Source organism: Monodelphis domestica, chromosome 6 (assembly GCF_027887165.1).
Source record: "Monodelphis domestica isolate mMonDom1 chromosome 6, mMonDom1.pri, whole genome shotgun sequence".
Classification (NCBI taxonomy): Eukaryota; Metazoa; Chordata; class Mammalia; order Didelphimorphia; family Didelphidae; genus Monodelphis; species Monodelphis domestica.
The window spans coordinates 277,582,351-277,608,319 of record NC_077232.1 but is presented as its reverse complement, the minus strand read 5'-3'; the positions used below and the strand labels follow the sequence as shown (position 1 = coordinate 277,608,319).

Genomic DNA, 25,969 nt, shown 5'->3' with positions numbered 1-25,969 from the left:
TTGGGAAAACTTTGCTGTCCCCCAGAGATCAGATGTTGAAGTCAAATCCTAGTACAACATGCCTATACTCAATTGCAAATATTAAAGTTAAATCCCAAAGATTTTTTGCTATTTTGCATTAGCCATCTCTTAGATTCCCATTAGTACTACAAATAATGGAGAGTTTGCTTAGTGTGAGAGACTGCCCTTTGTGACTCAGCCTCTTTGGCAATGGCTTTTGGTTGTTACAACGCCTGTCTGGAGACACTCTTGTGGACTGGTGAGATTTGCATTCAAAGTCTAGAGGCACTAGGATTAGAACTTGGGGTATTTTTAGCTACGTGATATTTTCTACCTCCTTCCTATATTTCCCACTTTAATATCTCTACCTAGATGTAAATAAAGTTGCTAAACAGCCAAAAAAAATAATAATGGAGAGTTTGCTGGAGGGCATAATGACTGAGTCACAACAAAATAACTTGTGGATATCTCATTAGACTGTGAGACTCTCACTCCCCCACTCCCTACACTAGATTGTGGGCTCCTTGAGATCAGGGATTGTCTTTCTTTGTTTCCCTCTGTGCTTAGCCCTGTCTGGCTCTTAACAATGCTTATTGATTGACTGGATGTAAAACCAAGTGAAAGTAGCAACCTTACCAGTTCTATATGAGTCAGTTGCTGTGCCAGTGTATAAGGGTCACTGCAGATGGTAATTATATCTCTTTGTATTGACTGTGGTTTGGATTTGAGAACCATAAGCCGATCTGTGGCTGTTGCGTTGATTTTTGCCAGGACCTCCTCATACTGGCTGAGAGTAGCGAGTTTTCGGATCAGAGCCTGTATTATTTGCTGAACGGTCTTCCTGTATGTCTGCCATGATACAAAAGAAGAGAGATCATTTCAAAGGACTTCAGATTGTTTTTTAGCACCATTTAAACTCAGTGCTGAAGTAACATTCTGCACAATGCCCATCGTACGGGTTGGTTCTGCTCATTGGAGCTCTCTGGTGACCTTGACTAGAGGTCACAGGGACAAGGCAGGAGGAGTTCGAACTTATCCACCCTCAGCTTTGGCCCTGGGTCTACAGTGAGATCTTTCAGGAAATTGTTCAGTGCGGACTCTAGGCCATTCCAGGTGTGAAAGGCAGAATGATATAACATGTAAATTCAATTCAATCCCTAGGATGCTCTGCAGAATCAGTAGCCTTGGCTAGACCATCTCACCAAATGCTGCTCTTCCCTCCCCAGTCACCCTGACTATCTAGTTTTCTATCACACAGGTCTAAGAGGACAAGCTCATCTCCTTTCCCAAAATAGACAATTTGCTCATCATAGCAGCTGTGAAGGAGCCAAAGGAAGGCAAAACAAAGAGAAAATGCATTTTTTATATACTAGCCTGAGGTACACAAGACAATCTTCCTCTCAATACAGAAATTAATTTGTTTTCACATTAAAGGAACCAATTTAACCTAACAATTTACATGACTTTGTTCAGTCAAAAGAAAATATTCGTTGAGTGTTGCCTATGTGATAGGGTTTAAATTGTTTTTCTAATGACTTGGAGGAGTTGGGGCCCAGCCCTACAATGCAATTCATATTTATCTTAGAAAATTCCTCAATTTTATGCCTCAGTTTCTCTACAGAGAGGACTTTGTTGGATTCCAAAGTTCTAGAGAATGTGTACAAGGGAGACCTCTTCTTCTGTTTTGGAGAAGGGTAGTTTCTACCTCCTTTAAGATATGGGCCATGGGGCAGCTAGGTAGCACAGTGGATAGAGTGGATTAGGCCCGGTCTCAGATACCTCTTAGCTGCATGATCCTGGGCAAGTCACTTAACTCTGATTGTCCTGCCCTTGCTACTCTTCGGTTTTAGAACTGGCACTAATACAGAAGGTAAGAATTTTAGAAAAAAATGAGAGACAGACAGACAGACAGACAGAAAGAGAGAGAGATGACTCCATTTATTACAAGCCCTTTCAGTATGTTTCTTCTCTGGTTCATACCCCAGGCGCTACCCACATGCAGAAATAACTTTTTAGGACCACCAGATGGAATGGCAATTAGAATCTGAATAACCAGCCCACTGCAACTTCTCAGTAGGTCATCAGCTGAGGATACTAGGGAACAGGCAATGGACTGCCAGAAGAAAGGAGCTGAGCTCAATTAGGGATAGCTCCTATGGCTTCCTACACTTCTAATGAACAGTAAACCTGTCTTGAAGGGAGCTCACAGTATTAGGTACAGAATCTTTCATTTGTACAGAAAGGTCAGGGGGAAAGTCAAATCTGGGGTGGGGGGGTAAAATGAAAATCTAAGGTGGAAAAGAATGCTAATGTGCTGCTTAGAAAGAAATCGAATATAAATGAAGATCTTTGTGAAACATATGGGAGATTCATCAAAGGCCATTCAGAGAACAAAGAACCTTTTATATTTCCATTCTTGAATAATTACTGTTCCTATGGAGCTGTTATAGAAGCACAACTCACAGTTAAATAGTTTTCTCCATCAGTTTTTTTATTGTCAAACATTTACTCTCCCCTTTTCAAGATTTTAAATGTCAGTGGCAGTAATTAACTGGTAAATAAAGTTAGATCATAATATAAAGATAACTCCACTAGGCAAGAAATAACCCTTTCCTTTTATCTAGAATTTTTTGTCACATAACTCCCAATATCAAATTCACTTCATATTTTGGTTACATTGGTATCTCATTGGAAAAAAATACCACCATCACCACCACTACTCTTATTGAGAAGGCAGTCTACAATCTATTTACTACTTCCTTTCCTCTTACTCTGGTATCTCCTTCCAATCTGAGCTTCCATCTTCATCAGTCAACTAAAAGTGCTATTTCCAATCATTTCTTACTAGCCATATCAAATGGCCTTTTCTCAGTTCTGATATTTTTCCACTTCCCGGGATCATTTGACATTGGTGATGACCCTTGTCTCTAATATACTTTCTCATTTCTAGGGTTTTTTTAAATTTTTTTTTTATTCTGCTCTCTCTCTTTGGTTTATTATCCTACATACCCAACTACTTCTCAGTTTCCCTTGCTGGGTCTTAATTAACATTTCACCTACTTACCATGAGTGTCCCCTTTCTCCACTCTTTTGGCATGTTCTCCCTCCTCTTTTTATACAACAACATTTCACTTGGTGATGTCATAAGCTTCCCTGGGCTCAAAAATATATCTATATCTATGTATCTATATCTGTATGTCTCTATCTATATCTATATGTCTATCTCCAGCCTTAGTTTATCTCCTAGGATATAATCATGTATCTCTATCTGTCCCTAGGATATTTCAAAGTAGATGTCCTAAAGGCATCTTTAATTCAACATATCTAAAGCAGAACTCATTCTTCTAACCCTAAACCAGACTCCCTTCCAAACTTTCCTTTGCTTAGGGCACCACACCCTTCAGTCACCAAAATTTGCAAACCAAGTGTCTTTCTCAACTCCTCATGCTCACTCAACTTGCCTATCTGACCCATGGCTGAATCTTACCATTTCTACCCTCACAACATCTCTTATAATATATATCCCCTCTTCTTCACTTACATTGTTGTTCAGCTATTTAGTCATGTCTGATTCTTCATGATCTATCCACTGGGTTTACTGGAGTGGTTTGCTATTTTCTTCTCCAGCTCATTTTATAGATGAGGAAATGGGCATACAGGGTTGGGTGACTTTCCCAGAGTCACAAAAATCCAAGTATGCCTCTGATTATCCAAACCACTAATCTGAATTAATTACAGATTGATTACCTTTCATATACTCTCTCTGTATCCTATGTGTACCTAGTTATTTATACCATGCCCCCCACTCTCCCATATTGGTATATCAGCTCCTTCAGGGCAGGGATTGTGCCTTTTACCATTTTTTGTATTACTAGTACTAAGGCACAGTGCCTGGCATGTAATAAGGACTTAATATATGTTTTTTGACTAAATGACAACCTTTTAGGACTTTAGGCTAATTTAAAATAGTTTAAATTATAGAGAAGGTGCCAACTTGTAATGATAGAAGGAATTTCCTCACTAAGAAGTTCCCTATGCCAATGAAATTGAAGGTTCAATCCCATCTTAAGTAATCATCTTCCACTGAATATAAAAGGCAGAACTCAGACATATTACAAATCTTGTTCAAAAGAAAGCAAGGGGAATAGCTAGATGGCTCAGTGGATAGAGTCAGGTCTGGATGTAGAAGGACCTGGGTTCAAATCTGGCTTCAGACACTTTCTAGTTGTGTGACCCTGGGCAATTCACTTGACCCCCAGTGCCTAACCCTTACTACTTTTTTGTCTTGGAACTAATTCATGATATTGATTCTAAGACAGAAGGTAAGGGTTTATTTAAAAAAAAAAAAGCTAAGTAAGAAATGAGTGTCAGAGAGCAAACACTCAACCTATAAAGTCTAGACCTTTAGAGAGTGCCCAAACTGCAATCCTCACATTACATGTGACAGAGGAGGGAGGAAGGACTCCCATTGGGCTGCTGGGCAGAGAGATGGATGATATGAGAAATGTCCTCAGCTACATGTGGAGGGGGGAAAGGGAACAGCCCTTCTAGCATGTGTGCCACAGGTTTGCCAACATGGGTCTAGATCCAGGGGTGTGCTGGTAAATATTAACAATCAGTTCAGGATAGGGATGGGAAGGATGTATACATAACACACTTTTTATTTTAATTTTCATTATTAATATTTTCTCCTTCACTTTCTTAAGTCTAGACAATAAAACAGTAATTCAAGCCCCTGAGAAGCAAATGCTCATACTGAAAATTTGTCCTATACCTTATTGCCCAGTTCCCACAAAATCTCATATGCCTCTGACATAGATGGGCTAAATGAACAAACTGGGGTCACCAACCTCCTCGCCACTGGCTATTCGATGGGTGAGGTCTTTCAAATTCCTCATCATTCTTTCATCTCGAAAATCATATGGAAATGTCTCCGTCCATTCTGTTAGGAGCTGAAGAATTTTGGGTGCGATTTTTCTAATTTGGCTCTAGAAAGAAAAAAGGAAAACCATATCATTATTTGCCACCAGAGGATACTCCTAAGGAATAATCACATATAAGTTGACTGGGAATATAAGGAAGAGGAAACAAAAATTAGAGTGTGTCTACACTTCCACGGTCCCCTTCCTAAAGTGCTAATAAATGGATTATCACATTAAGGGGGTACACCAATAATAATTTAAGGCATTTTTTGGGTCTCTATACCATTCCCTATAATTGTTACAATGTGGTAGAATGGACACTGGATTTCAAGTCTAAGTACCCAAGTTGAGTTTAATTTCTGTCTTTTACTAGCTGTATGATTGGACAAGATAGCTTTCTCATCTGTGAAATGGGACAAACATTTCTGTAATACCTACCTAACGAGACTATTATAAAGAATTATTAATTACATAAAATACTATTTAAATCATTTTAACTTAATTTGGGGGATCTAGGTGGAACAGTAGATAGTGTTGGGTCCAGAGCCAGAAATACTTCAGTCCAGATGCAGCTTCAGACACTTCCTAGCTGTGTGACCTGGGTAAGTTACTCACTGTGACCTCAGTTTTCTCATCTGTAAAATGGGAGTAATGGAAGCACCTACTCCCTAGGTTGTTGTAAGGATCAAATGAGACAATATTTGCTTTTAATAGACCCGAGGATATGTTTATTCAGCTCAAGAACTAGCCAGATTATGAAATAACTGGACTTAGTAACAAAACTGAATTTACATTTTCATATTTTATCCTTACCTTGTCCAAACTGGGATCACTCAACCTCTGGTGCTCAATGCACAAATGGCAAACCTTGGCCATTAGCTCAAAAGGATGCATGAACAAACGAGAACTGAGTAAGAAGGTAAATATATATGTTCTCTGTGGGCAAGAGAAAGAAAAATGTAAGTACAAATTCATATGAATCCTAGGTTCATGTTCCTGCTAAAATGTCTCCTTCCATGTATATCATTTATCATGAATTCAATATTAACTTTATATACAATATTGTATTCTAATGTGAATGAATTATTATAATGTAATATGAATGATATAACATATTATTAAAATTATAATGTAGATGTATTCATATTTTTAACTATAGAGTCAAAGTTGGAATCAGTGTGTAGGATGGAATTAAGTGTTCTATTACAGCTAAATTGGTTCAAAACATACCTCAAGGACTATGTTTAAGCAATCATTTTTCTTTCTCCCTACATAGTTATGTGGGTTCAGGTAAACAAGAAAAGTTTTATTTTTGTAGCCCCAGTGCCTGGTATATAGTAGGTTATTAATAAATTCTTGAATCCTCATTCTGTTTAAGAAGGAGAGGAAAGTTGAGGTATAGCTTGGTTCCTAAGATTGTTCAGCTTACATTTGTACTTGGTCTTGAAAATCAGTGAGAATGGGCAAGGTGATATCTCATCCATTGCCCTAGAGTCACTCAATTTGTCTCAAAGACAAATCCAACCTAAGATGCGTCATGAGCTTTTTCTATAACCACTTACGTTAACTCCACGCAAATTTAAGAAAAAACAACCCACCCTCTGAGCAGCACGTTGAAAGGGGTATTTGAGTCAGAACATTTAAAAGCACTTTCAAGTGCTTTTTTTCAAGTAATCTGTTTGCTCAAGAACTAAAAACTTTGAGTACAATATACTACTATATACTTTGCCCTAAACTCCTTGCCTCCTGAGAAGCCAGCAATGAGTCAAGGACTGTTTATTACAGTCCTTTCAGAATTCTAATGAACCCCAAGCCCCATAGTTTAATTTTTCCCCACGCAGCTCATAAATACTCAACAAATAGAACAAGAAATCCTCTTATTTTTGATTATAACTAACAAGGTGGTATTATTTCTGAAAACACTTTATAAGAAATCACTTAAACACATAGTTTAACAATAGTCATTACAGTAGAAAGAAAGCAATTCTTTTCACTGAATCTCTATCAAGAATTATTACATTTTGGGGGCAGCTGGGTAGCTCAGTGGATTGAGAGCCAGGGCTAGAGATGGGAGGTCATGGGTTCAAATTTGACCTCAGACACTTCCCAGCTGTGTGACCCTGGGCAAGTCACTTGACTCCCATTGCCTAGCCCTTAACACTCTTGTGCCTTGGAACCAATACACAGTATTGATTCCAAGGCGGAAGGTAAGGGTTAAAAAAAAATTATCACATTTTATGTCATCAGGCATGATGGTGAGGGGGAAGGGAGCAATTCTGCCTGAGTCCCACTGCCTTTCTAGTGATGAATTCTGGGGTGGGATGGTTGGGGGGAAGGCAGCTGAGTCCCCACAGAGAGCACTCTGTGAGCTGTCTTCTCTCCTGTGCCTCATCATCACTGGTCTATGATGATTTTGACCTGTGATTAAATGCTTCAAATAAAAAAGTAATGAACCTGCCAATTGTTGGAGAGATTGATTCCACTGGGCCTACCTAATGTTTTCCTAATATAAAATTTGGATCTTCCAATTCTTGTGCACTTCCATATTTTGCTTCTTATTTTAAATGAGCATGAACTATCAGCCTAGATAATAAAATTACTGATTTTAACCTTTCTTAAAAAAACCCATTGAATTTTTCAGTAGAATTTTTCACTACCAGTCAGGTAGGTGACTCATTGAGTGACAGTTGGGCATAGAGATGGGAGATCCTGAGTTCATATTTGGCTGCAGACACTAGGGGTATAACCCCGAGTAAGTCATATAACCCTCACTGTCTAGCCCTTATTGCTCTTTTGCCTTGGAATCAATGCATAGTATTATTCTAAGATGGAAGGTAAGAGGGTTTTTTTTTGTTTGATTGTTTTTAAAAAATAAGAGTCTACTACAACAGAAATAGGGGTCTTTGATAGGCTTTGAAATAGGTCTTTGATAGATAGCTAAATTGTGAAAATTTTGCAATGCTAGAAAAATGAGGGAAAAGACAGCTTCAAAGTGACATGGTAGGACTCAAATGAACTGAGACAATGAAATGAACAAAACCAGAACACTTTATGTCATCTCAGTGATATTATAAAAATTAATTGTCTTGCAAGACTTAAGAGCATTGACCACTTTTATGATCAAAACCTTGTAACAGTGAGATGATAGGACTAATATCCAGAATAAGACTATTTGGGGATGTGACCCATGAGGGCAATCTTTTGCTTTATTATACTTTTGTGAGTCAAGGATTCTTTGTTTCTTTCTTGCTGGTAGAGGGAGGTAGGAGGGATAAAAATGAATATTTTTTGAATAAATAATTTCACTAATAATGCCATTAAAAATTAAGTCAAATACCTATATTACCAACCAACTTGGCTTTAAGATACTGAATTAGATTATTAAGTGTTAATGTGTATTCTCAATAAGCATAATTCTTAGTCATAGGGATAGAGATTCTATGACACCAGTGAAATATTTTCTATATAGTTCCATCTTTGGGGGAGGGGAGGAAGGGAAGAGGCATTTAGATACTTACATCAGGATAATAATCTATGCTGGGTACTAAATGCTGGATGAGGGCTTCCAGGGATCCTGATAGTAAATTATTGTCCTGGTAATATAATCCTTCATAGCTATCTTCTTTGGACAGATACAAGGGCCGGTTATAACCACTGCTGTCAAACATTATGGCAAAGGGAGGAGTCTGAGGCATGTTTTCCTGAAGGCAAATAGAGAGAAGGAAAGAAAACAACCATGTAATGTGATGCAAAGAGAAACGGGGAATCCTTTGAACAGATTGAATAGTGAGAGGGAAGGAGAAAACACTTTTTTTTTTTGTTGAGAAAACACTTCTAAAAGATGTGTTTTAAGTTTGATAAGAGACTGCAACAAGGCAGGTTTCTTTCTCTTTAGTTTATTTTTTTAAAAAAGCAAATTTACACATAAATGCCCTTAGTAACTGAAGTTCACCAAATCAAATAAAAAAAGTTTATTTAACCCAAAGGAACAAATGCCAATTTAAATGTCTATTCCCAGCCATGAAGCTCAATACTTTAAAAAAATCAATTAAGATGATCCTCTCTGCTTCTATTTGCTTGGGCAAATTTGTTCGCAACAAAAAGTAAGTTAAGAAAATTAATTTGTCCATGCCTGCAGTGGGGCAGATGCTACATGCCTAGCAGTGAAAAGATTTAATGACTCTGTTCTTCATTGGAAGACCAGATGCTGCTGATTTTCCCTCCTTTGTGTCAAATCCTATTGGGAAGAAACTCTCTTAAAAGCCCCAATCCTCAGTCAACACCAGTCTAGAAAGGCATCTTATTTTAGGCACAAGTAGTAATGTGACATCTTGGAGATAAGTAGCTTCTCTCCATCTGTGAGCCTGGAAACTCACAAAGCACTTTTCAGAGTGAGCTCAGTGCGAATTAGAGGCTATTAAGTTATTAGTTAGACTCCTAGGACATAATGCCAGGCCTAAAGAGAGCACAGACTCTGCTCCTGGCAGCAGGCTTGGACAATGGACACATTCAAAACGGCACAAGGCTCAGGGGAGATTGAGTAGGTAAACAATGCAGGGAAAGCTGTCCTCTGGAGCTAAGACAGACAGGGCCAAGGGGGGGGGGCAGGGGAGAGAGAAGGGCCACTGCTCCAGGGATAATACAACCTGTACTAAGGACTCCTTTCAAGAGGCCAAAAACAATTTGCATCAAAATGGAGAAAAGTCAAGAGACTTTGAAAATTCACTCCTTGCATCTGTTCAAGTGGAGCTGGATTCCTTACAGAGGAGAAAATGAGGGCGGAGGGTGGTAGAGAACATAGAATGATGAAACCATGTGCCAGGGCAGAGGAAGGCCAGGCCAAGAGTTTTTCTTCTGTGGCCAAACGAGCAGATGAAAAGTCCCTCAGGATCAGGCCATATACTTTTTCTTTTACAAAAATGAGGCAAGAGAGGAAAGAGAGACCAAATATTAAGCTCTTTTAACTGAGGCTAGGAAGAAACTTCACAGGAGACAACCAACTACCGACAGGAGGCAAGCCATTGCTGAGAATTTCTCCACATGGAGGTGGCATGGCCCGGGTCATCATTGTTGGGACAGCTGGGGATGATTATAACAGCTGAAGGATTAGAAACCGCAAGGAATTCAAAGAACACAAATGCTGCCCTTAGACCAAAGGTTCTTAACCTTTTTTTGTGTTCCAGGCCCCACTTTGGCACTCTGGGGAGGCCCATAGAGTCCTTCTCAAAATAATGTTTTTAAATGTATAAAATAAAGCACATGGGATTATAAAGGAAACCCAAGGTTAGTGAAAATAAAGATGTCCTATTTTCCCAACTCAGGTTCATAGATTCTGAAATCTTGGCATGAACCCTTCGGAGGGAATGCAGATGAGTCTGTGGATCTCACATATATTTATATGTGGCCCCCACCATCTAAATAACTTTGTTGTGAACAGTATATAATGTCAAAAATCAGAATTCTCTTTTTCTGTTCAAATCTCCGGGTATATGAGGTATTGGTACGCACCAATGACCAAAGGATCAAATATTCAGGCATATTCTATGTCTTCAAGAAAAGTCAGTTCAGATCCTGATCAATCCAAAAGCATTTATGAAGTAAGACCTATTATGGGCCAAGCACTATCTGAAAGCTTTTTGATACTGTTATCTTATGCACTATATAAACAGTAGCATTTGTTACAGCTATTATGTAACAGCTCCATGATATATGTACAGTATCATACACCAGCTATTAAATACAAAATAAAAACAATTTCAGTGGAAATGCTAGCAGCTGGGGGCTTGGGAGAGGGGAGTGGATTAGGAAAAGCCTCATGTCCAAGGAAGTATTTGCTCTGGATTTGGAAGGAAAGGATAAATTCTAGGAATAAGAATACTAAGGTGAGAAAGCGCCTTCTAGCTCTGGAAGTTAGCCTGTACACAGGCTAATAACCTTATACACTGAATCAAGACATTGACTCTTGTGGTCCTTTCTGTCTTCTCTTTTAAAAGTAATCTGAGAAATATTGCTCTCATTCTGAGAAACTCAAAGAACTAGGAAACTGGCCCAAAGGGAGTGATATCCAGAAGATTTAGTAAAGGTTACAAGAGATCTCTGTTTCTTCTCTACAGTCATTGGTAGAATCTATTCTTACCTATATTTGCCATCAGATTTTTTTCCCCCAACCCTTACCTTCCATCTTAGAACCAATACTAAGAATAGATTCCAAGGCAGAAGAGAGGTAAGGGTAGGCAGCTGGGGTTCAGTGACTTGCCCAGGATCACACAGCTGGGAAGTATCTGAGACCAGATTTGAATCTCTTATCTCTAAGTACGGCTTTCTATCCACGGAGCCACATTCTGATGGCTTTAAACCTTAATTGTTATTAATAACCAGATATTTATAGTTGCAAATCATAGAATTGAAGACTTGGAAAGGATCTCAGATCCCTTCTAGTTTAACGCAAACATAAAGTGTTTATTTGGCCTATGTTTGAAGATCTCTAGGGAGTTTTCTTATCCATAGACAATCCTGAACTTTACCACCATGACTCAGCTACCTTCTCACCTGGAACATCCCTCTACCCTGCTGGTCCCCTTCTTCCACTAGTGAATGTGTCCTTACAGGAGTTTCTACTTTGTGAAAGGGCCAGGCTACTAGAACAGTGAGGTAGAGTGGATAGAGTGCTGGGCCTGAAGTCCAGAAGCCTCATCTTCCTGAATTCAAATCTAGGCTCAGACATTTATCAGCTATGTTACCTGGGGCAGGTCCTTTCACCCTGTTTGCCTCAGTTTCCTCATCTGTAAAATGAGCTAGAAAAGGAAACTGGCAAACACCAGGACCTTTGTCAAGAAAATCTCAAATGGGGTCAGAAAGAGTCAGACACAATAAGCAAGTTTTTTGGAAACCTTTCCCCATGTGTTTTGATTTCCTCTATTCTCTGTCTCTCTGGCTGGTACTTTCTTTCCTTAGTGTTGGCACAATCAGAGCTTTGATAGCATGTGGTGACAAGAAGGTAAATAAGGATAGTGAGATAAGACCTCTTCATTTTATAGTAATATAGCCATGGGGGAGTCTGGTCTGGCTTTTCCTGGGGTGTGTTCCCCTGGAAAAATCTTGTATGTTGGCCTGTGTTTGTGGTTCAATTTCTCAAGTCAGCACGGATCTATTCTTAAGACTACTTTGGTTACTTTCTCTAGTCTCCAGGGTGTGTCTTCAAAGAACAAAGTATCCCCATGGCCCAGATTCCTTTCCTTCACTATCTCTTGTAACTTGTGGATTCTGTTCTTCAACACTTAAATCTCTTAGTTTACTATCCCTCTCTACCCCAATCCACCTTCAATACTGCTAATTCCTTTCCTAACTTTGGCAAATCCTCAGTAAAAATTTCTTTAATTCCTCTTCCCTCCCTGCAGTAAAAAAATCTGACCTCTTAAACTGGATGGGGGATTCCTAACTTTTTTTGGGTCATAGCTTTGGTAGCCTGGTAAAGTCTATGAACACCTTCTAAGAAGAATGTTTTTAAATGCATAAAATAATAGGATTATAAAGGAAACAATTATATTTAAATACGTTGTTGTTCAGACCTAGTTATCAATATATTAAAAGTTTTGAGTTCATATATTTCCTAAAATAAATTCATGAAGCTCCAAGGAATTTGTGGACCCCAGTTTAAGAATTCCTAGTTTCAAAGATTGGCTCAAAGTAGCAAGTTAAATACTCATTTTCCATAATAGTTTGATACTTACCTACTTTTGTAGAAAAAAAATGAGAATTTTTCCTGTACAAATAACAAAAGATGATAGTTTCATTCAAATGACTTTCAGTGGGACACCCCTAGAAGCTAGTTCTTGTACATTTAGTACCCATGTGACTTACAAACAAATGGATTGTGTTCCAAAAGTTTGTAAACAACTTAAAACCCTGAGCCCATTTTACCAAAGCTACTTGTTTTTAATTTCACAAGTCAGCCCGCAAAACCCTATGTTAACATGTGATTTAGTCAAACTTTAATGTTCATAGTACCTGTTTTTCAAAAGTTTCAGTGTAGTTTTAAGCTACTAAAGCCTGTATCTAGTTTATCTTCATTGGGAACATAGTGAAAAGAAAGAAACAATTTTCCCATCTCTACCCTCCCTTCCTCCCACCCATCTCTAAGTTCAAAGACAGCCTACACCAACAGAAAAAAGAACATACCCAAGGGCTCAGAGGACACTTGTTTTCCAGGAATTGGGCAGGGAATACAACCCCAACGGAACTGAGTACTAGCTGTTCACATTTCCAGAGCGTTTGTAAGGTAGAATGTTAATAAAGGCAATGATAATAAATTCACTAAAACCTGTGGTGCCAAGACATGTTCCTATCCAACAATGAGACATGCCAAGTCTCCAAGTCGAGAGGTTTGTTGAATAGAGTTCAAAAAAGAGAAACACTGAATTAATTGCCCTTTGAACGAAGATATTAAAACTTATATGTATTATTAAATGGAAGCAAACCTAATAATATTTTTAAAACATTAACATTACTGATTTCAAATAGTACTTTAAAACAGAGGCAGTGGACAAGAATACAACATGGGATAAATGGATTCTCAGAACAAGAGAAATATAGATCTAATTGGAGGGTTTTCAACCTGGGATTCATGGATAAGATTCCAGAGAGGCCACCTTGGATAAGTGGAAAAAAATTACATCTTTATTTCAATAAAACTGGTCTCCTTTGTCATCCTATGAATTTTATATATTCAAAAACATGATTATGAGAAAAGGTCCCCAGACTTCAACAGATTGCAAAGGAGAGCTAGGACATCAAAAAATGAACAACAGAAAGTCTGTTTTTAATATCTCAAAAGACCAAGCTACCACGTTAATTCAAAGATATATATATATATACACATATATATGCATATCTAGAAAGAGAGACAGAGAGAAAGAGACAGAGAGAAAGCGAGTCCACACCCCCACACCTCCTCACACCCCCCACCCCCCAATCCATGAGGCTAAGAAAATAGAGGTGGAAGTATGAAGATTTTTATTTCAAAGTAAAATTAGTTTTTTGTTTTTGCATCAGTTGACATGTCTGGCTTTTCTAGTCAGGTTTTCCTATAAAACTCTCCTGTTGGTAAATAAAAACAATTGTCCTTCTTACTAGCAATAGGGTAAACTTAGCTAAGAAATTCCTTGCTTTGGCAAGATACAATATCTCAGAGGGGCAACTAATTTAGAGATAATAGACTGTGACCTTCCTGTACCCTCTTTTGCCAGGTTCAGCCTGATTGACTCAGGAGTGATGGAAGCAAACTTTTTGTGGTTCAAAGGACAGATTGATGGGAAAGGCATGCCTAATGGCTTCAGACAAGCTAAAAGAACAAGATGAAAAGCTGTCTTCTACTAAATCACTGGCTAAGATGTTATTTATGATCAAGCAGGTGCAGTCAAGAAAGAAAAGGAGGAGGTTTCAGGTGGCGACTCAAATTGGAAAAAGAGAATGAGGAAAGCAGAAAAATGGGGGTTGATTCAACATATCTCTTAATGGCTTGCATGTACTTTCTTTAGTCATATAATATCAGTGTTGTAAGGAACCACAGAGAGCATTCATTCTGATGAGATGCTGGCTCAAGGAGGATTAGCAGCAATATCCCAGGGACTTGGAGTTAGAAGACCTGAGTTCAAATGCCATTTCTAATAGATATGAATATGGATAATACTTACATTATCTACCTCAAAACAGTGTACTGAAAAAAAGCTTTTATAAACCTCAATGTGCTCCATAACTATGTTAGTCTTCCTTTCTTCATTACTCAGGTAAGGAAAATGAGGTCCTGGAAAAGTAAAATTCTTTACCTAATGTTTCTTAAGGTCACTAAGTCATTAGCATAGCAGGAATCAATTTCCAAATCCCTTTACTATAATATGTTTATAATTTTCTAATCTAGCCCTCTTTTCCTTTTCTAAATGTGTTAATCTGAAAAGCCTCAATGAGCACTAATTGAAACAACCACTATATTTGAGTGATATCAAGATATCTTTGTGTATGAAGATGTTACTAACTGACTACTGGTTAAAACTGATGGAGATGTGCTTTAAACATTTGGAGGTATAAGTCTGGAACCCTGAAGAGGCTGAAGTTAAGAGATAAAATTTTGGAAAATGCACAGACCTGTCAGGTAATGTAGTAGTAAATGAAATTACCAAGTGAGAAAGATTAGAACAGAAGGAAAGTCATTCATGGGGAATACCCACCTTGAGAAATCAGCAAGGAATCAATGAGTCAGTAGGAAGAATGAACACATGGAGGTTAAAACAAACAACAAACTCCAGGAAAATGGAGGTATCTCTGAAACTAAGGAAAAAGTAAGAGATTAAAAAAAAGGGTAGTTTATTGTGTCAAATTCTGTAGAGAATAAAATACTAAATGTATTAAGGGCAGGAATTTCTGTTCACTAAGTAAAAAATGAATATTTATTTCCCTTTGTTCCTGTCCCCCCATAAATGCTGAATACTAAATTCATAGTAAGAAGCTGAACACTCATCAAAAGGGGCCATTTGGATTAGATAATTAGTAGTCATTTTCCTTCCTATGGACATCTTGGTCCTTTCCAGCTCTGTGGATGAGGTCTGAAAAGGCTTTGAATTGGATGATTACATCACCAGTGACCTTTGAGAAAGAATGGAAGAAAAAAAGACCCACTTAACCTAGAACCTACTAAGGACCAGGTACTAATATCTTCCCTATGTGATAGAGCAGGAAATATGATATCCAGGGTAGATGGATACGAAGCGTAGTGGGTTGGATGTGAAGAATGGTCTGGGCCCAACTAGGTAGGTGAGGTTTCTATCACCCACCAATTAAGATAGCTAGGTTGCCCAGAGCAGAAGTTCAAAGCTGAGTGGATCATCATCCCTCCCCACTCCCAAGGGGGAAAAGTTTGATTTCAAGGAGACACCTATCTTGGGCATCATATTTCATGTTCTGCTACCTAGGGAAGATGGTCTTTAGTAGGCAGTTGGACAGTGTTTTTCCCCCTTCCATTCATGCTTTCTCAAAGGTCACCAGTGAGGAAGTTGAAATAGCAAATATAAACAACTTTCTCAAGAATTAAATGACCATGAAAGAGAAAAAAGAGAGTAGTAGTTGAGGCTAATGGGCCACAGGAAGTTTTTTAATTTTTTAATTTTAAGAATTGAATGCTTGAGGCACATCAAAAGAAACCAGGAGAAATGGCCAGATGGAAGATATACGAGTGAGAGGAGAGATGAGGGCATATGTAGAAAAGGATTATAAAGGAGAAGGCATATTTCTTACTTTAAGACAAAGGCAGGAGAATGGGTGAAGTCATTAGATGTTTGGAGAAGAAAGGTTGAAGGAGTTTCTTTCAAAGAGCCTCAGTCTTTTCAGTAAAAACTGAAAAGGCTGTAACCACCTAATAATATTAAAAGCCAATATTTATATAATACTTTAAACTTTATAAAGTACTTTAGATATGTTATGTTCCTTGATTCTTACAACCTATAAGGAATGTTTCTAAAAAAAAAACTATTTCTATTTGACAGATGAACTTTGAAAGTATATTTGTTTTGTGAAAGAAATCAGATCTAATATCCTGGAATTAGTGACTTCTAATTCCCTGGCTAGATTCCAAAAGGACTATATACTTGGAGAGGGTGGGGTTTCATGGCTTAGGGAAGAATAATAAATAGGTCTCTTCTTTTATAAGTAGTATAGCTATTTAGGCTCTTTTTTTCAGACATCTGTCTTGGACAGACTGAAACTTAAGGTTGCTTAAAGGGCAATGGAGAAGTCCATGATGGGCATAAGAAGTCTGTTATATTCTGAATAGGATTAGTTTAAAGGAGGTGAGGGAATATATTACCAGGAAAAGAAGCAATCTGGTCATGTGGATGGAGACAGGGAAAACCAGCAGCTAGCCCTTTGCTATCAGCATGATGCCAAGAGTTCCAAACTAATCTTTTTTGGGCATTGTGGGCAGACTGTGGAAAACTGACCAGAGGAATAGGGCTATGAGAGTAATAGGGCATAAAATGAATAGCTGGAAAAGCAAAGATGTGTTGTAATTGACAAATTTCAGCAAGAAATCTAGCCCATGGAAGAGTTTATGACCAAACAAGAGATAGAGAATATTATAAGATGTAAAGTGAATACTTTTGATTACATTAACTTGTTTTTGTACAAACAGAACTAATATAACTAAGATTAGAAGGGAAACAACAAACTGAGAAAAAATGTTTATAACAAATATTTGTGATAAAGGTCTAATTTCTCACATTTATAGAGAACCAAATCAAATTTATGAGAATTCAACTCATTCCTCCAATTGACAAATGGTCAAAGTATATGAACAATTTTCAGGTGAAGAAATCAAAGCCATCAATAATCTCATGAAAAATGTTCTAAATCACTGTTAAATAGAAAAATGCAAATTAAAACAACCCCAAGGTACCACCTCACACCTATCAGATTGACCAATATGACAGCAAAAGAACTTGATATTAAATGTTGGAGGTGATGTGACAAAATTGAGACACTAATACATTGCTGGTGGAGTTGTGAACTGATCCAACCATTCTGGAGAGCAATTTGGAGCCATGCCCAAAGGAATATAATACTGTGCATACCCTTTGATTTGATAATACCACTACTGGGTCTATATCCCAAAGAGATAATAAAAAAGGGAAAAGGACCTACTTGTACAAAAATAGCAGCTCTTTTTGTAGTGGTAAAGATTTGGAAATTGAGGGGATATTCATCAGTTCGGGAATAGATGAACAAATTGTGTACATGTTGGTGATGCAATACTAATGTGCTATAAGAAATGATAAACAAGATGAGCAAGATGAGTCCAGAAAAAGCTAGAAAGTTTTGTGAAAACTTGGCTACTTTTAGCAATGCAATGATTTGGGACAATCCTGAAAGACTTATGAAGGAGGTTCTTTCTCTCCAGAGAAAGAACTGTCAGAGCCATTTTCCACATCACTATATTTATGGTTTTCTTTCAGGGTTTTGGTTATGTATTAGTTTGCTCTTACAACAATGACCAATATAGTGTTTTGCATGAGAATAAAGATGAATTTTTTAAAAAGGAAGCAGATAAAGGCATTCACAAAGGATAAAATAGATACTTTTTGATTACATAAACTTGAAAAGCTTTTGTACAAACAAAATCACTGCCACTAAGCACATGAAAGATTGACCCACATCAGTAATAATGCAAGAAATGGGAACCAGAACAACTATGAATTTTCACTTCACACCCAGGAAATTGACAAAGATGATAAAATTTAGATATAGTTAGTGTTGGAGTTGTGGGCAAGGAAGACACACTAATAGAGTTGGCAAATGTTTGAATCTAATTATAATGCAAAGCAATGTAAAATTTGCAAGGAAAAATGACTAAAATGCTCACATCCTTTGACCTAGATAATCCATGGCTAGTTATGTAACCCAAGTATGAAGAAAGTATATATACTAAATATTTATAGCATTAATTTTTTTTGTAGTAGCAAAGAAAAGGGAAAATGGAGATCCCCACTAATTGGAGAATAAATTATATTGTGGTACATAAATGTAAAGTGATATTACTGTGCTGTAAGAAATGAGAAATGTGAAGAATTCATTGGATCACAGAAGACATAAATGACTGCAGTGAAAAAAATAAAAACAGAAAACAATAAAAAAAAAATCTTTCCCATGCTGAACCAAGTCACTTAACTTCTGTTTAACTCGTCTATAAAATAGGAATAATAAGAGCACTCCTCCTGGGGTTGTTGGGAGGATTAAATGAGATAATAATTGTAAAGCACTTAGCACAGTGCTGGACAAATAGTAGATGCTTAATAAAAGTTAGTTGCTATTATTGGGTGAAAAAGAAAGAAGCCTTTCCCAGTTCTTAATTTTAGTGCCTTCTTTCTGAAACTACCCTCAGTTTGCACTCTCTAGATCTTCTTTCTAAATAGTTGTTTGCATGTTGCTGCCCCTTTTATACTGTGAGCTCCCTGGACCAAGGGCAGCCTTTGTATCTTAAGTGTTTAACACATAGTAGATGCTTAATGAAATGCTTGCTGTTTTGATATCAATGAGATCACATATCTATTGAAGTACCAAAATGATGTTGCTGTGTGAATTTTCTTCCCAGTTATACTCCCTTTTTGCCTCTGTTCATCTTTATCTTCAATGAGGGATATACTGAATGCTGCTTTAAAATGGCTTATTTTCATTTTCATCAGGGGAATTAAAACTGAAAGTCAAATTTCTCTCCCTCCCTCTCTCTCTTACTCTCTCTCAACTTTTACTTTCTGTTTAAAAGGATGTCTATCAATTGGGACTGAGTGAACAAGTTGTGGTGTATAATTGTAATGGAATACTATTGTGTCATAAGAAATGAATGAAAATGGAAAAAAAAACCCTAAAAGACTTATATAATGTGATGTAAAGTGAAGCGAGCAGAACCAGGAGAACATTATATACAATAACAGCAATAATGTATGGTGATCAACTGCAGAAATGCAAGGGACTCATGACAAAAAAAGCTATTCACTGCTGCAGTTGAAGGAACTGATGGAATCTGAATGCAAATTGAAGTACACCATTCTTCACTTTATTTCCTCCATGAATACTTTCTCTAGTGTAAGACATATCTTCTTTCACAACATGAACATGGAAATAGTAATTGTATTTATGTGTACCAACTATGTCATAGTACCTGCTATCTTGGGGAAGGAGTGGTGATGGGAGAAAGAAAGAGAATATGGATCACAAAGTGACCAAAAAAAGAATTATTGAAAACTGTATCCACGTGTAATCTGGAAAAAATTAAAATATAATTAAAAAAACAAAAGCATATTTATTGCAGTACCTAGACTCCTTCACTAGGCGAGCTTCCCTCTTCCCTCTTTATGGTTTCAAAAGGTTGAGTTTCACTGTTGCAACATGCTGATTAGAAAAGCAAAAAACAAGCAATCATATCTCTAAATAAAATGTTTTGTAAATTGGCTTCTGTGCCCTTGAGGAATATTTATGAAAGGATTAAATCACATGATAGACTGTTTGGAAAGTACACTGGGTGAGGACAGTTTCTACCCTTGGTTCTCATTGGATTCCCATCTTTTATAAGAGTGGAATATTCCAGCTTCTCAGGAGAATAACTTATCTTCTGATTTTTAAAACAGATCCAAGTATTTTAAGTAGCAAACAAAGCCAGTGAAAGGTTTAAGCCAAAATTGTTAAGTAGAAAAAATAAACACAATGATGATATCCTTTGATAATACAAATGCTCTCTAAAGACTATTCATCAAAACAGGAAAACAAAATTCAGTAATAGTTTTTGGTGGCAGGTGGAATTTTCTATTTACACTGTATTATGTAACAGTTACTACAGTGACAGAACACTGAGAAACCGGTTTAAAATGCATCCTCCAAACAAGGTTCTTGGATTAAAAGATTAATTTTTCTTGCTTACTCTCCTTTAAATTTTATGCTCTCACACATTCAATAAAATTTTTACAAAATCACACATTTTTCCTTTCCAAAAGAGCACTCAAAGGGATGCTTTGCCAAATGAAGTCTGATTCTGACACATTTTAAACAATATAATGTTTTACATGGAACAGTTGCATAATATCCAAATACTGGAGATCAATGAAGTAGATTAGCAACATAAAGCTGAAAACAAAGAATTTGGGATAGTCTTCTGAAGGGTATCTCAAGTTAAGTGTTTCCTAGATGTCAGAAACCAAAATAAAATTAGGTTCCAAAGAACCTGCTCTTTGCTCTTTAAATGTATTTACAGAATGAAAAATGGAGATGCAGGGATGGGGAAGACAGCTAAGAAAAGGGAATGTTTTCAAAGTTTTGTATGCCATTAATATATTTAATTTTCTTATCCAAATATTAACATATTTCTTTCTCTGTTCCCTCCCATTCATTTAAAATTAAAACAAACAATGCATTTATAAAGTCATTGGACATCTGTATATTCCAATTCTCCTTCCCTTCTCTTCGTTCTCCAGAACAAATCAGGGTTCCCTAAGCCCTTCATTTTAGTTTCTACCTCATAGTCCTCTAAGTGTATGGCAGTCAGAAAAATGGTTCATAGGATCAGAAAGTCAGGAGGGCCTATATAATCTAGTCCAACATCTCTTATTTTTCAGAGGAGAGTAAAAATTGAAATTGCACCCAAATTCACATAATTAGTGAGTGGCTAATGTTTCTGGATGGCTTGCTTGATTGACCAGGCTCCAAAGTCAGGTGGCCTGATTCTCTCAGTCAGCATGATACTCTCTCCCCATCTCCATCATTCCTATTTATTATTTTTTTATCTTTAAATGTTTGTGAGGTCTGTCAGGGAGAGAGGAAAGAGGAGAGTCAGGGATTCATCTATTATAATTATATGAAGGGTCATGATTTAAAAACAAATAAAACAGACAGGATTTAACTAAAACCCCACCAAAAGCCAAACAACCAGCCAACACTTCTACAATGGCCTCCCATTCATTACACTCTGGATCAAGTTACAGCAGGGTCCCTCTTCCCTAAAGCCCTAATTAGGGGATGTTTATGCTAGACTTTCCATTCTAGTGGTAAGGGCACTGAATTTGGAATCAGATTCTGGGAGAAGCAGCTCTGAAACTTAGCTGCTGGGTCACTTAGGAGCTTGCAGATCCATTCCAAAGTGTCCTCTGAGCTTCCCCAACAGTGAAGAGTGAACCACTCACCTCTGCAAAGTGTTATCGTGAGGAAAGTGCTTTATAAAAAATGTAAACGCCCAGACAAAAGGAGAGCCATTATAATTATTATTCATTCCTTCTCCGCCTCCACCCTCTTATAAGGAAGGTCCAATACCCTCTTCTATCCAGCACTTTTCTTTTCTGGTAGTTCAAATTCCATTTTCGGTGAGAAATCTCATTAGATCAGGGTATCCGTATTTCTTCTCCATCTTACCTGACAACTAGGCTCCTATGAAAGCTAGGCACATCACCTTGTGCTATTTTTCCCTCTTGTCAATTTGAATATTTTGTATTTTCAGTAAGAGGTTTTTTCCCTCCCTTTTGGGGGGTCATGTTAATAAGCATTTTGCTTATCATCCCAAGCAGCATAAACTCTTACAGATCCTATTTCTTTGTATTTTTTTTCTAAACCACATATAGTACCTGTCATTCCAATGAAGCTTAATACCTTTTGTAATTATGATGGGAATATGTGCACCATGACATTCTAATTGGAGCAGTGGTTAAAACAGGAAAGGGCATAGAAAAAAAATGTAGCAAAGGTAAATGCCATGAAAACCAGCCCTGAATGAACAGAAATCCAATGAAGCTACAGAATTTATGGACTAGAGATGTCACCAAATCCAAGGGAAAGAAAATAAGATGTGGACAGATCAATGACCACTTTCCCGATCTTTACTACATAATCTAAAGTAAAGGTCATAAGACTATGAAAGAAAACATTTGCTTAAATCAATTAAAAAAAACTTTTCTTTAGTGACTGCCTGCTAAAAATAAATGAAGCTTAAATTTTAAACAGCACCCTGCAGTAACAGAGCTTACAATTTGGAACTTGCTGCATATCTTTTCATTGGCCCAATTGAAAGGAAGACACCCTATAATGACGCAGCCCCTTCCAATGTGTCAAAAATTGCCAGATTCAACCTTTCATTTTCATTTCATAAGTTGCTGCAGCAAGTGCTTCTAAAATTCAAGTCCATTGTAGATGTATTTTGAAATAGAACTTTCCAGAAAAGAATAGGTACCCTCTGAGATGGGGGTCTAGAGCAGCGGTTCTCAACCTGTGGGTTGCGACCCCGGCCGGGGTCGAACGATCAAAACACAGGGTTAGCTGAAAGCCATCCGAAAATACATATTTCCGATGGCTTTAGTCGTTGAGAAATCGCGCTACTTTACAGCAAGATTTCGGAAAGAACGGGGACCCTGCTGCCTGCACATTGTACTAATATTAGTTACTTATCAGCAGCCCTCCCCCTATGAGGGGTGATGGATTTACCCTGTTGCCTGGAGACTGGACTCAAACAGAGACCCAGAGAGAACACTCCAGCGCTGGCTCCAGAGGGGTTAAGAACGAGTCCTGGAGCAGATGAGTCCTGGAGCAGATAACTCCTGGAGCAGATAACTGGGCTAAGTAACAAAGTGAAGCCTCACCTCGAGCTGGAGGGAGCCAACAGGAAGAAGAAGGCAGCATCTTAGGATCCCCTCCCCAGGCAGGACTTACCTCCTGCCCCAGTACTCAGGTTGCCTCCTGCTGGATTAATATTTCTCAACATATAATTAAATATTGTTTTTGTGATTAATCACTATGTTTAAATTATGTTTGATTTGTAGCAATGAGAATACATAATTCATATCAGGTATTTACATTCCGAATCATAACTGTAGCAAAATTACAGTTTTGATGTAGCCACCAAAATAATTTTTTGGTTTGGGGTCCCCGCAACATGGGGAACTGTATTGCGGGGTCACAGCATTAGAAAGGTTGGGAACCACTGGTCTAGAGCCTAAACACTAGGATAGGGTAGTGCCTTGGATTGAGGACCTTTGGGCTTCCTTCCAACACTGATTCCATGAACTTGTAAATCACATTTTTACTTGTCATTTTCTCCAGTATTTTATGTCAAGTGAGAATATTTCCTGTTTCTCAGCATGCAAATAGCACTACAGTCCAACTTCCCCTAGTTTCCGATTTAGTGTGACCATCACATGATTTGCACTAAGCACTATTTTGGTGGAGGTAGGAACAATTATTTGTTGAAAAAGCATCAGACTCCAAAGGCGAACCTGATAGTGTGGTTCAGCTCATACAAACGTCGTAGTGGAGACAAGATTCCTTGGAAACTAGGATTCTACAGAACACTTATCCAAAGATAGTAAGTGTACTGTGCAGGTGCTAGTGAAGGCTGTGGAGGTGGGCATGCGACTCAGCTCCTTGCCCTCTCTTCCCCTCTCCTTGGACCTGCTCTGGGCACTTAAGACCATACAGTTGAAATCACTGGTCTTCATAGACGACCAGGCTGCAGTTCACCTGAGCTCACCTAGTTTAGGTCTCAGAGGTTGGAAGGACTCCTCATGTGGCCCAGGGTCCCATTTCTTTTCTCTGCCCGATATCAGCCATAGTTTACATTGTTTGCTCAGTCAAGACCTATTTCTACTAGCATTCCAGACTCTCTTCACCAGGCACTGGGAGTTGGGGTGGCAAGAAGATAGCCCTGGAATGACTTTGGTTCAAATTCCACCTCGATATTTACTACCTGCGTGAGCTTGGGCGAGGCACTAAGTTACCTTAGTTTCCTCATGAGTAAAATGTGGGGTGTGTGTGTAAGGACTGGTTTCTGTTCAAAACTATGAGGTAAGCCCATGTTAGGGGCGCATGACATTACCTCAAACAGCTCGATCCATGAGTGAGATATAATCAGAGATGGATGCTTTGAACTGATCCCCCCCTACCCCCACCTCTGAAATCGTAAACGAAAAGCACCGATGGACAAAATAAATAGTAAATCCTTGGGATGAGCACTAAACAGAAAGGAAGCTCTCCCCTCAGCTCCAACTTCTACCGCTCTCCACTATCTCTCAGTTTTCCTCGTTAGTCGTCTTACCAGATAATAGCACTAGGCTCACCTGCCAATCAGACCAAAACAACCACCCATCGAGAAGAAAGAAAGAGGGTGGTAGGCAGCGGTGCTGAGGGGGTGGGGGGAGGGAAGAGAGGATAGGTGAGGAGTGGAGAGGAGAGGAGGTCGTGCAAAACAAAAACATTTGCAGATGTCACAGAGACCCAAAGGGGAAGATTCCATCAAAGTAGTAAACTCCAGAAAGCTGCATTCTCTCTAGTTCAGATCCACACCAGCAGCCCCTGGCACCTGTTGGGATGGGGAAATAACCCAGATAGATGGAGCTGAACCAACCTCAAGCACCAGGTGACTCAATCCTTCCCACTAGCAGCAGCCTGTTTCCGAGGCAGTCCGCGGGCTCACTAGCTCCCTTTGGAATGGCTTTGCTTAGGGGAAGGGACGTGAAGCTCTTCACCAGGGAAAAATCAGCCTAGTTCTTTGCTGCGCCTTTCTCGACCTCCGTCTCAGTCCTGGCGAACAACCTCAAGTAGCCGCAATCTCAGAAGCCAGAGTCCATAGGTACCAGCTCCGGGGACGCAGCAACCAGCCAGAGCGATCAGCACAGGAGGTGCTTCCTCCGGTTTCTGTCTCTCTCTCTCGGGGGAAAGAGGAACGACCTGTACCGAGCCGAGGCCCCGGGGCACCTGGCTACCGCGAGCTGCCGGCACTCAAAGTCTAGGATCCAGACAACAACGCGCGGAGGTGGACAAGCTGAGAGTCTCTGTGCCAGAGGTGCCAGACTGTCCACGACCCCGCGGACTCTCGGCGCGCACACACACCCCCTTTCCGGTAGCTCAGTGGCTCACCCCGCCCCTTCCCGCCCCATGGCCGAGCCGAACCAATGGAGGGAGCTCCTCTTACCACCCCTCCCCCCGCCCCACAAAGGTACTGGCTGTTGCCCTGTCCTAGCGTCGGAGCGGGCGGGGAGACCAGGATCCATCCGGGGTGCTGAGGGCTGGGCTGGAGAGCTGCTGTGTCCCGAAAGCCATTCCTTTTCTGTGCGGTCTGCTAGTGACGATGGGCACTTCCTCTTGCATGTACCTGACTCCGGCTGTTGTTGCTGGCCTGGGTGTACCCAAAAAGCTGTAGAGCTGCTCCACAGCTACCTGCTCGACTAGTAACACAGTATCTAGTAGCATAGCTGGGAATCAGAGGATTAGTTTCCTTGAACTTTTCCTTTTTTTAATTTTTTTTTCACGTAACAACTTTTAAAAAATAAATCTGACCTTCCCAACTGAACAATGTCTCTCCCCCCCCCTCCCCCCCTTCTAAATCTGTAAAGGTCTTTTCCTAGTTTGGCAACGGAAATTTCCACATTAGCGATGTCGGACAATGTACAACCCTTTCTGCATTTCTTAAGTTCATCCCCTCTCGGGCAGGAGGCCTGTTTCATCGTCATTCTTTTGCGTTGATCAGCGTTCCAGAG

At 38.9% G+C, this 25,969-nt stretch overlaps 1 protein-coding gene across 2 annotated transcripts in view; it reads right to left on the bottom strand.

Moving 5' to 3' along the window:
* The window catches only part of RASGEF1B (RasGEF domain family member 1B), a 45,108-nt gene extending 19,762 nt beyond the window's left edge, over nucleotides 1-25,346 (bottom strand). The window contains exons 1-5 of one of the 2 annotated variants that reach the window (XM_001362167.4): nucleotides 24,838-25,346; nucleotides 8,441-8,623; nucleotides 5,736-5,858; nucleotides 4,851-4,988; nucleotides 637-849 (exon numbers count right to left, since the gene is read on the bottom strand). In XM_001362167.4, coding sequence (XP_001362204.2) covers nucleotides 637-849; nucleotides 4,851-4,988; nucleotides 5,736-5,858; nucleotides 8,441-8,617 — 651 coding nt within the window. In that variant the 5' untranslated portion in view covers nucleotides 8,618-8,623; nucleotides 24,838-25,346. The remainder of the gene's footprint in view (nucleotides 1-636; nucleotides 850-4,850; nucleotides 4,989-5,735; nucleotides 5,859-8,440; nucleotides 8,624-24,837) is intronic. The other variant, XM_056803260.1, reaches the window with a different exon arrangement.
* Between the last annotated feature and the right edge of the window lie 623 nt (nucleotides 25,347-25,969).